The sequence below is a fragment of the Triticum dicoccoides genome, chromosome 6A, assembly GCF_002162155.2.
Source record: "Triticum dicoccoides isolate Atlit2015 ecotype Zavitan chromosome 6A, WEW_v2.0, whole genome shotgun sequence".
NCBI lineage: Eukaryota > Viridiplantae > Streptophyta > Magnoliopsida > Poales > Poaceae > Triticum > Triticum dicoccoides.
In genome coordinates this window covers 621,624,272-621,636,374 of record NC_041390.1, presented here as the reverse complement: position 1 = coordinate 621,636,374, position 12,103 = coordinate 621,624,272, and the positions used below count along the sequence as shown (strand labels likewise).

At 43.4% G+C, this 12,103-nt stretch overlaps 1 protein-coding gene across 1 annotated transcript in view; it reads left to right on the top strand.

The window, feature by feature from the left end:
• LOC119318587 (receptor kinase-like protein Xa21) overlaps positions 1–2,188 on the top strand; it is a 3,176-nt gene extending 988 nt beyond the window's left edge. The window contains exon 2 of the mRNA XM_037593167.1: positions 742–2,188. Within this exon, the coding sequence (XP_037449064.1) occupies positions 747–1,841 (1,095 nt within the window). The 5' untranslated portion in view covers positions 742–746 and the 3' untranslated portion in view covers positions 1,842–2,188. The remainder of the gene's footprint in view (positions 1–741) is intronic.
• Positions 2,189–12,103: the final 9,915 nt, after the last annotated feature.

The following is a 12,103-nucleotide window of genomic DNA, read 5'->3' as shown; positions in this document are numbered from 1 at the left end:
GGAGGAGCGAGTCCACGTCGGTGGGGGTGACAAACTTGGCCGCACTACAACCGCCGGCGAGGAGTAGGAGCGAGTCGATGTCGCCATCGCGGTCAGCTCACCACCGCTGGTGCCTAGCCCCCGTCCCGGCGCCTAACCCCTGTCGTGGTCGCGGGATCCGGAGCCTCACCACGTCCTCGGAGCCGGAGCCTCACCATGTCGCCATCGCTTCGCCCCCTCGCAGACACCGAGCCGGCGCCTCCCCATTCCTTGTGTCTGCGGTGGCGCAGCGCAGCCCTCGGCCTCGTCTTTCCTAGGTCGTGCGGAGCGAGGCTTGTCTTGAGTTGTACTTCGCCCCCTCGTGCGGAGCGAGGGATGGGGGGGATAAAAACGACTAGTTCAGGTCTGTATCATATACCGGCCTGTTACGGGTGTAAAACGAAAAACCAGTGTAAGTTTTACAGCCCCAAAACGACCATCCAATCACCTATACGAAGCCCACCCGCTTTCTTTCTACAGGGGTATAATTTACAGGTTGTTTGGGCTGCGAAACAACCATCCAAGCGGGGCCTTAGTGTTGTTCATGAGAGCAAAGCTCACAAAACCTATTAGTATTGTTCATGACCTACTCATAAGTTTTTTTTCCTCTTTGAAAACAAGGTATGCAAGCTGCAGGCTTGTGTATCAATTGTTGCACGCAATGACCAAACTTGCAGTAAACATAGTACGCACAATGTTTTATTCTTCATTCACACTTTGCAGGTGACATGGCCATTAGTCAAGCAGCAAGGCTCGCCACCATGCTTATGCTACTGCCGTTGCTGCTCATTTCTTGCGGAGTCGGGAGCATCCTTTGCTCGTCAATGACGAGGGTCCATGATAACAGCACGGATATGATCTCGCTGCTAGATTTCAAGCGGGCCATCACCAACAACTCAAGACAAGCCTTGAGATCTTGGCACGCGAGCGTCCCTCTTTGCAGTTGGGAGGGTGTCCACTGCAGCTCGGGGCGAGTCACTAAACTGTACCTCAGCGACCGAGGGTTGTTGGGCCGGATATCCCCCTCCCTTGGCAACCTAACGTTCCTTAGGACACTGGACCTGTCCCAAAATGGCTTCACCGGCGAGTTACCTCCTCTCAACCGTCTCCACAGACTGGAATACCTTGACTTGGGACACAATTCATTGCAAGGGACGATTCCAGATACTCTCACAAACTGCTCCAAGCTACGGATCCTAGACCTATCTGCCAACTTACTAATGGGTGAAATTCCCCTTGGTATAGGTCGCCTATCCAATCTAAGGAAAATATGGCTTTCCTCAAATAATCTCACCGGAGCAATCCCACCAAGCCTAAAAAATAACAGTCAGCTTGAAGACATCGTGCTTACTGAAAATAAGCTCACGGGGACCATTCCTGATGAGATGGGAATTTTCCCATCTCTTGTTAATTTAGACCTTGCTGGAAATATGCTATCAGGTGGAATTCCAGAAACCTTGTACAAATACAATCAGTCTTCTCTCCAATATTTATACTTATATTCCAATATGCTTGGGAAAACAGTGCCGTCGAACTTTGGTGACACCCTCCTGAGTCTTAAACATCTCTGTTTGGACAACAACAATTTTGAAGGTCATCTCCCTGCTTCACTAGGCAATATTTCAGAGCTAAGACTGTTAAACTTGTCGTCCAACAATTTCATTGGTCAAGTTCCAGGTTCTTTTGGTAATCTTGCACTGTTAGAATACCTAATCCTTCAGCGAAACAACTTTTGGGGCTTCATCCCAATAGAGCTTGGTGACTTAAAGCAGCTCACCCATCTAGATCTGTCTGATAATAATCTGCAAGGTGGGGTGCCATGACACAGAGTATATTTGTTGAAAATAACAGTTCCGTCTCACTTGAAGGCAACATGGACTTTTTTTTGGAGGAACACTGGATCTGCTCGCATGTCCCGCCATCTCTCGGAGAGAAGAAACATAGTATGTTCTACCTGATTATTGTACTACGTCATTACAATACTTAGTTGCATGTCAGTCATATTCTTTGGCCTATTTTATGCTCACCAAGAAGACGTCAAGAGCCAACCTATCATTGTACTACCTGATTATTGTAATTCACGGGGTTGGGACCTTCCGAACCTTCACTTTGGCAAATAAACGATCCACTGAGATCGTGGCTCTCAGTGCTCAATCAGCAAAACAGATTAAAAGGGGAGTTGCACATAAACAATGCTGGCCGATTGCCAACCACTCCATTGTATTGTTTACAAGCTAAGTTAGGCACGTCTTGATCTTTTCATGCTAACTTTTTCCGATACTAAACTTATGGCAAATTATTATTATTTTGCGGGAAACTTCTAATCTATTCATCTCCAATCATGGTAATACAACGAACACACGAAATAATAAAAAATACATCCAGATTCGAAGGCGCGCCGACTTTGTTTTTGAAAAGGAGGGTCATCCCTGGCCTCTACATCAGACTGATACATGCATCCACATTATCAAGCAAAAGTACCAAAATGTCCGCGAATCAGTACAAGCTCACATGGAGCTAAAAAGATGAAGTATTGCCTCTTGAACCGGAGAGTGGCGCAGCTCAAGAAAATGTTCCTGAGGTGCCTGCACCGACTAGAGAGGAAGTTAATGATGATGATCATGAAACTTCAGATCAAGTTGCTACAGAACTTCGTAGGTCCACACGGACATGTTCCACACCAAAGTGGTACGGCAACCCTGTCCTTGAAATCATGTTGTTAGACAATGGTGAACCTTCGAACTATGAAGAAGCGATGGCGGGCCCAGATTCCGACAAATGGCTGGAAGCCATGAAATCCGAGATAGGATCCATGTATGAAAACGAAATATGGACTTTGACTGACTTGCCCGATGATCGGCGAGCCATAGAAAACAAATGGATCTTTAAGAAGAAGACAGACGCGGATGGTAATGTGACCATCTATAAGGCTCGGCTTGTCGCTAAGGGTTATCGACAAGTTCAAGGGGTTGACTACGATGAGACTTTCTCACCCGTAGCGAAGCTGAAGTCCATCTGAATCATGTTAGCAATTGCCGCATTCTATGATTATGAGATATGGCAAATGGACGTCAAAACAACATTCCTTAATGGTTTCCTAAGGAAGAATTGTATATGATGCAGCCGGAAGGTTTTGTCGATCCTAAGAATGCTGACAAGGTGTGCAAGCTCCAACGCTCAATCTATGGGCTGGTGCAAGCCTCTCGGAGTTGGAACATTCGATTTGATGAGATGATCAAAGCGTTTGGGTTTACGCAGACTTATGGAGAAGCATGTGTTTACAAGAAAGTGAGTGAGAGCTCTGTAGCATTTCTCATATTATATGTGAATGACATACTATTGATGGGAAATAATATAGAATTCTTGGAAAGCATAAAGGCCTACTTGAACAAGTGTTTTTCAATGAAGGACCTTGGAGAAGCTGCTTATATATTAGGCATCAAGATCTATAGAGATAGATCGAGACGCCTCATTGGTCTTTCACAAAGTACGTACCTTGACAAGATATTGAAGAAGTTCAATATGGATCAGTCCAAGAATGGGTTCTTGCCTGTATTGCAATGTATGAGATTGAGTACGGCTCAATGCCCGACCACGGCAGAAGATAGAGAAAAGATGAGTGTCGTCCCCTATGCCTGGGCCATAGGGTCTATTATGTATGCCATGCTGTGTACCAGACCTGATGTAAACCTTGCCGTGAGTTTGGTAGGAAGGTACCAAAGTAATCCCGGCATGGAACACTGGACAGCGGTCAAGAATATCCTGAAGTACCTGAAAAGGACTAAGAATATGTTTCTCGTTTATGGAGATGACGAAGAGCTCGTCGTAAAGGGTTACGTCGATGCTAGCTTCGACACAGATCTGGATGACTCCAAGTCTCAAACCGGATATGTGTATATTTTGAATGGTGGGGCAGTTAGCTGGTGTAGTTGCAAGCAAAGCTTCGTGGCGGGATCTACATGTGAAGCAGAGTACATGGCAGCCTCGGAGGCAGCACAAGAAGCAATCTGGATGAAGGAGTTCATTACCGACCTAGGAGTTATTCCCAATGCGTCGGGTCCGATGACTCTCTTCTGTGACAACACTGGAGCTATTGCCCTTGCCAAGGAGCCCAGGTTTCACAGGAAGACCAGGCATATCAAGCGTCGCTTCAACTCCATTCGGGAAAATGTTCAAAATGGAGACATAGATATTTGTAAAGTGCATACGGACCTGAATGTCACAGATCCGTTGACTAAACCTCTTCCTCAAGCAAAACATGATCAACACCAGAACTCTATGGGTGTTCGATTTATCACAATGTAACTAGATTATTGACTCTAGTGCAAGTGGGAGACTGTTGGAAATATGCCCTAGAGGCAATAATAAAATGGTTATTATTATATTACCTTGTTCATGATAATTGTCTATTGTTCATGCTATAATTGTATTATCCGGAAATCGTGATACATGTGTGAATACATAGACCACAACATGTCCCTAGTGAGCCTCTCGTTGACTAGCTCGGCGATCAACAGATGGTCATGGTTTCCTGACTATGGACATTGGATGTCATTGATAACGGGATCACATCATTAAGGGAAAGATGTGTTGGACAAGACCCAATCCTAAGCATAGTACAAGATCGTGTAGTTCGTCTGCTAGAGCTTTTCTAATGTCAAGTATCTTTTCCTTAGACCATGAGATTGTGCAACTCCCGGATACTGTAGGAATACTTTGGGTGTGCCAAACGTCACAACGTAACTGGGTGACTATAAAGGTGCACTATGGGTATCTCTGAAGGTGTCTGTTGGGTTGGCACGAATCGAGAGTGGGATTTGTCACTCCGTATGAAGGAGAGGTATCTCTGGGCCCACTCGGTAAGACATCATCGTAATGAGCTCAATGTGACTAAGGGTTGGTCACGGGATGATGTGTTACGCAACGAGTAAAGTGACTTTCCGGCAACGAGATTGAACGAGGTATTGGGATACCGACGATCGAATCTCGGGAAAGTAAAATACTGATTGACAAAGGGAATTGTATACGGGATTGCTTGAATCCTCGACATCGTGGTTCATCCGATGAGATCATCGTGGAACATGTGGGAGCCAACATGGGTATCCAGATCCCGTTGTTGGTTATTGGTCGGAGAGTTGTCTCGGTCATGTCTGCATGGTTTCCGAACCCGTAGGGTCTACACACTTAAGGTTATTAGGAAGATTTGTATGTGATTACCGAATGTTGTTCGAAGTCCCGGATGAGATCTTAGACGTCACGAGGAGTTCTGGAATAGTCCGGAGGTGAAGATTTATATATGGGAAGTCATCATACGGTCACCAGAAATATTCGAGGGTATGCCGGTATTGTACCGGGACCACCGAAGGGGTTCCGGGGGTCCACCTGCCCCGGAGGGCCTTATGGGCTCTAGGTGGAAGGGAACCAGCCCCTAGTGGGCTGGGCACCATCCCACCCAAGGGCCCATGCACCTAGGGTTTGGGGGGGGAACCCTAAAGGGGGGCGCCACCCTTGCTTGGGGGGCAAGCCCCCTCCCCCTTGGCCGCCGCCCCCCTCTAGATCTCATCTAGAGGGGCCGACCCCCTTCCCCCTTGTCCCTATAAATAGAGGGGCGAGGGGAGGGCTGCAGCACCACATCCAAGGCGCAGCCCCTCCCCTCCCCAACACCTCTCCTCCTCCGCGCGAGCTTGGCGAAGCCCTGCCGGAGAACTGCCACTCCATCACCATCACGCCGTCGTGCTGCTGTTGGAGCCTTCTTCCTCAACCTCTCACTCCTCCTTGCTGGATCAAGGCGCGGGAGACGTCACCGGGCTGCACGTGTGTTGAACGCGGAGGCACTGTTGTTCGGTGCTTAGATCGGATTCGTCCGCGATCTGAATCGCTACGTGTACGACTCCTCCAACCGCGTTCTAGCAACACTTCCGACTCGCGATCTTTAAGGGTATGAAGATGCACTCCCCTCTCATTGCTAGTTACTCCATAGATTGATCTTGGTGATGCGTAGAATTTTTTTAATTTCTGCAACGATCCCCAACAAAAAGAACTTGCATGACATCTTTTGTCCTACCCTCCCGTGGCAGCGGGATCCTTACGGAAACTAAGGGATATTAAGGCATCCTTTTAATAGAGAACCGGAACAAAGCATTAACACATAGTGAATAGATGAACTCCTCAAACTACGGTCATCACCGATAAGTATCCCGATTATTGTCACTTCGGGGTTAACGGATCATAACACATGATATGTGACTATAGACATGGAAGATAGGATCAAGAACACTCATATATTGATGAAAACATAATAGGTTCACATCTGAAATCATGGCACTCGGGCCCTAGTGACAAGCATTAAGCATAGCAAAGTCATAGCAACATCAATCTCAGAACATAGTGGACACTAGGGATCAAACCCTAACAAAACTAACTCGGTTACATGATAGATCTCATCCAACCCATCACCGTCCAGCAAGCCTACGATGGAATTACTCACGCACAGCGGTGAGCATCATGAAATTGGTGATGGAGGATGGCTGGTGATGACGATGGCGGCGGATTCCCCTCTCCGGAGCCCCGAACGGACTCCCGATCAGCCCTCCCGAGAGGTTTTAGGGCTTGGCGGCAGCTCCGTATTGTAAAATGCGATGATTTATTCTCTTTGATTTTTTCTCTCATCGAAACTCAATATATGGAGGTGGAGTTGGAGTCGGAGAGGCAGCAGGGGGCCCACGAGGTAGGGGGCGCGCCCCCACCCTCGTGGCAAGACGGTGGGCCCCCTGGCCTTCATCTTTGGCAGGCATTTTTCTTATTTTCTGAAAAGTGTCTCCGTGAAGTTTTAGTTCATTCTGAGAACGTTTGCTCTTGCACATAAATAACACCATGGTAATTCTGCTAAAAACAGCGTCAGTCCGGGTTAGTTCTATTCAAATCATGCAAGTTAGAGTCCAAAACAAGGGCAAAAGTGTTTGGAAAAGTAGATACGTTGGAGACGTATCAGTGTCGTGTACGAAAACGGAGTCCGGAGAGCACACGAGGTGCCCAAGAGGTAGGGGGCGCGCCCTCCACCCTCGTGGAGCCCTCGTGTCCTTCCCGGACTGCTGCTTATTTTTCTATTTTTCTAAATATTCCAAAACGGAGAAATATTGCCTTAAAAACTGTTTTGGAGTCGGTTTACTTACCGTACCACATAACTATTCCTTTTCGGACTCTAAAACGTTTCGAAAAGTGTCCTTTATGTATTCCTTCGGGGTTACAGTTTCAATAACATTGGTTTCAACATTTATGGGATTACCTGAGATATACTGTTTCATTCTTTGACCGTTCACCACCTTCGGATTTGTGCCTTCGAAGTTGTTGATTTTTATAGCACCTGAACGGTAGACCTCCTCGATAATGTACGGACCTTCCCATTTAGAGAGAAGTTTTCCTGCAAAAAATCTTAAATGAGAGTTGTATAGCAATACATAATCACCTACATTAAACTCACGCTTTTGTATCCTTTTGTCATGCCATCTTTTAACTTTTTCTTTAAACAACTTGGCATTTTCGTAGGCTTGGGTTCTCCATTCATCAAGTGAGCTAATATCAAATAACCTCTTCTCACTGGAAATTTTAAAATCATAATTAAGTTCTTTAATAGCCCAATAAGCCTTGTGTTCTAGTTCGAGAGGCAAGTGACATGCTTTTCCATAGACCATTTTATAGGGAGACATACCCATAGGATTTTTATATGCAGTTCTATAGGCCCATAATGCATCATCAAGTTTCTTGGACCAATTCTTTCTAGACCTATTAACAGTCTTTGGCAAAATTAATTTGAGTTCTCTATTACTCAATTCTACTTGACCACTAGATTGAGGGTGATAAGGAGATGCAATTCTATGATTAACATCATATTTAACAAGCATTTTACGGAAAGCACCATGAATAAAATGTGAAACACCATCAGTCATTAAATATCTAGGGACTCCAAATCTTGGAAAAATAACTTCTTTAAGCATTTTAATAGAGGTGTTATGATCAGCACTACTAGTTGGAACAGCTTCTACTCACTTAGTAACATAATCAACAACAACTAAAATATGTGTATAACCATTAGAGGAAGGAAAAGGTCCCATATAGTCAAAGCCCCAAACATCAAACGGTTCAATAACAAGTGAATAATTCATAGGCATTTCTTGACGTCTACTGATATTACCAATTCTTTGACATTCATCACAAGATAAGACAAACTTACGGGCATCCTTGAAGAGTGTAGGCCAATAAAAGCCAGATTGCAGTACCTTATGTGCAGTTCTATCTCCAACATGGTGTCCTCCATAAGCTTTGGAGTGACACTTGCGTAGGATTTGTTCCTATTCATGCTCAGGTACACAACGTCTAATAACACCATCTACTCCTTCTTTATAAAGATGTGAGTCATCCCAAAAGTAATGCCTCAAATCATAGAAGAACTTTTTCTTTTGCTGGTATGTGAAACTAGGTGGTATAAACTTAGCAACAATGTAATTAGCATAATCAGCATACCATGGAGCAGTATGAGAAGCATTTATGCCATTTAATTGCTCATCAGGAAAACTATCATCAATAGGTAGTGGGTCATCGAGCACATTTTCTAACCTAGACAAGTTGTCTGCAACAGGGTTCTCAGCTCCCTTTCTATCAACAATATGCAAATCATTCTTGTAGCAAGAGAACCCATCTAATAAGTCTAGGTTTAGCATCTTTCTTTTCCATAAGATATTTAATAGCAGCATGATCAGTGTGAATAGTTACTTTAGAATCAACAATATAAGGTCTAAACTTATCACAAGCAAATACAACTGCTAAGAATCCTTTTTCAGTAGTAGCATAATTTCTTTGAGCATTGTCTAGAGTTTTACTAGCATATTGAATAACATTTAGTTTCTTATCAACTCTTTGTCCTAGAACAGCACCTACAACATAATCACTAGCATCACACATAATTTCAAAGGGTAAATTCCAATCAGGTGGCTGAACAATAGGCCCAGAGACCAATGCTTTCTTAAGTATTTCAAATGCTTCTACACAATCATCATCAAAAACAAATGGTATATCTTTTTGTAATAAATTAGTCAAAGGCCGAGAGATTTTTGAGAAGTCCTTAATAAACCTCCTATAAAATCCAGCATGACCAAGGAAACTTCATATACCTTTGATGTCCTTGGGACATGGCATCTTTTCAATAGCATCAACATTGGCTTTATCAACTTCAATACCTCTTTCAGAAATTTTATGCCCCAAGACAATACCTTCATTAACCATAAAGTGGCACTTTTGCCAATTCAAGACAAGATTAGTTTCTTCACATCTCTGCAAAACTCGATCAAGGTTGCTCAAGCAATCATCAAAAGAAGATCCATAGACGGAAAAGTCGTCCATGAAAACCTCACAAATCTTTTCACAAAAGTCAGAGAATATAGCCATCATGCATCTTTGAAAGGTATCAAGTGCATTACATAAACCAAAAGGCATACGTCTATAAGCAAAAGTACCAAAAGGGCATGTAAAAGTAGTTTTTGATTGATCTTTGGCTGACACAGGTATTTGAGAGAAACCAGAATAACCATCTAGAAAGCAAAAATGTGTATGTTTAGATAATCTTTCTAGCATTTGATCGATAAAAGGTAAGGGGTAATGATCTTTTTTAGTAGCCTTATTTAATTTGAGGAAATCAATTACCATCCTATAACCTGTAATAATTCTTTGAGGAATCAATTCATCTTTATCATTAGAAACAACAGTAATACCTCCCTTCTTAGGGACACAATGGACAGGGCTTACCCACTGACTATCAGCAACAGGATAAATTATACCACTAGTAGAAAAAGGGTCAAATGTGAAGCAGATTAGTGCCGGTTTGAATTTGAGCCGGCACTAATGTGACCATTAGTGCTGGTTCCAACGGCTAGGCGGGCGGGCATCATTAGTACCGGTTCGTGGGCAACCATTAGTACCGGTTCATGCCACGAATCGGTACTAATGTGGCCAGTGCGGTTGTGGTCAGGCTGGGGCCCCCACGAAGACCTTTAGTACCGGTTCATGCCATGAACCGGTACTATAGTTTCTTAGTAAGCTGATTTTTAGTCCCACCTCGCCAAGAGAGAGGCAGTATGAGCGATTTATAAGCCATGAGTGCAGAGACAATGACGAAGAGGCGCAATGCTCACATGCACGTTGATTAGTTTCAAGCCTTTCGGAATAGCATAGATTGCACTGAGCTATGCGCAGTGCAGTCTACACTATTCCGAAAGGCTTGAAGCAAATTAACCAGCATTGCACCTCTTTTTTATGTTTAATAACTTATTTGAACTCTGAACTTCTTTTGTGTTCAGTATGCAGCATTCAAAGCGACGTCATCAATTTCCAACTTGTTCAGACATCATTTGTTGTTTTTCGGTCATTTACCTAATTGTTTAGAGAGCTAAATGACCGTGAAATTCAAAATCGCTACAAAATGAATTCTGAAAATGTTGAAACTTGGCATGGTATCATAATTTCACCCGCATAGCATGTGCGAAAGAGTAGAGAGGGTCACGACAAAAACTGGATGCACTTCGTGTACAAACTGGACAAACTCTTTCGGAGTATCAGGGTTTCGGACGAGAACTCATCTGTTACACGGGCACTTCAATGTTTTTTAAACTTATTTGAACTCCGGACTTCTTTTGTGTTCAGTATGCAGCATTCAAAGTGACGTCATCAATTTCCAACATGTTCTGACATCATTTGTTGTTTCTCGGTCATTTACCTAATTGTTTAGAGAGCTAAATGACTGTGAAATTGAAAATCGCTACAAAATGAATTCTGAAAATGTTGAAACTTGGCATGGTATCATCATTTCACCCGCATAGCATGTGTGAAAGAGTAGAGAGGGTCACGGCAAAAACTGGACGCACTTCGTGTACAAATTGGACAAACTCTTTCGGAGTATCAGGGTTTCGGACGAGACCTCATCTGTTACACGGGAACTTCAATGTTTTTTAAACTTATTTGAACTCCGGACTTCTTTTGTGTTCAGTATGCAGCATCCAAAGTGACGTCATCAATTTCCAACATGTTCTGACATCATTTGTTGTTTTTCGGTCATTTACCTAATTGCTTAGAGAGCTAAATGACCGTGAAATTGAAAATCACTACAAAATGAACTCTGAAAATGTTGAAACTTGGCATGGTATCATCATTTCACCCACACAGCATGTGCGAAAGAGTAGAGAGGGTCACAGCAAAAACTGGACGCACTTCGTGTACAAACTGGACAAACTCTTTCGGAGTATCAGGGTTTCGGACGAGAACTCATCTGTTACACGGGCACTTCAATGTTTTTTAAACTTATTTGAACTCCGGACTTCTTTTGTGTTCAGTATGCAGCATTCAAAGCGATGTCATCAATTTCCAACATGTTCTGACATCATTTGTTGTTTTTCGGTCATTTACCTAATTGTTTGGAGAGCTAAATGACCGTGAAATTGAAAAGCACTAAAAAATGAATTTAGAAATTGTTGAAACTTGGCATGGTATCATAATTTCACTCGCATAGCATGTGCAAAGGAGTACAGAGAGTCACGGCAAAAACTGGACGCACTTCGTGTACAAACTGGACAAACTCTTTCGGAGTATCAGGGTTTCGGACGAGAACTCATCTGTTACACGGGCACTTCAATGTTTTTTAAACTTATTTGAACTCCGGACTTCTTTTGTGTTCAGTATGCATCATTCAAAGCGACGTCATCAATTTCCAACATGTTCTGACATCATTTGTTGTTTTTCAGTCATTTACCTAATTGTTTAGAGAGCTAAATGACCGTGAAATTGAAAGTCACTACAAAATGAACTCTAAAAATGTTGAAACTTGACATGGTATCATCATTTCACCCGCATAACATGTGTGAAAGAGTAGAGAGGGTCACGGCAAAAACTGGATGCACTTCGTGTACAAACTGGACAAACCCTTTTGGAGTATCAGGGTTTCGGACGAGAACTCATCTGTTACACGTGCACTTCAATGTTTTTTAAACTTATTTGAACTCCGGACTTCTTTTGTGTTTAGTATGTAGCATTCAAAGTGACG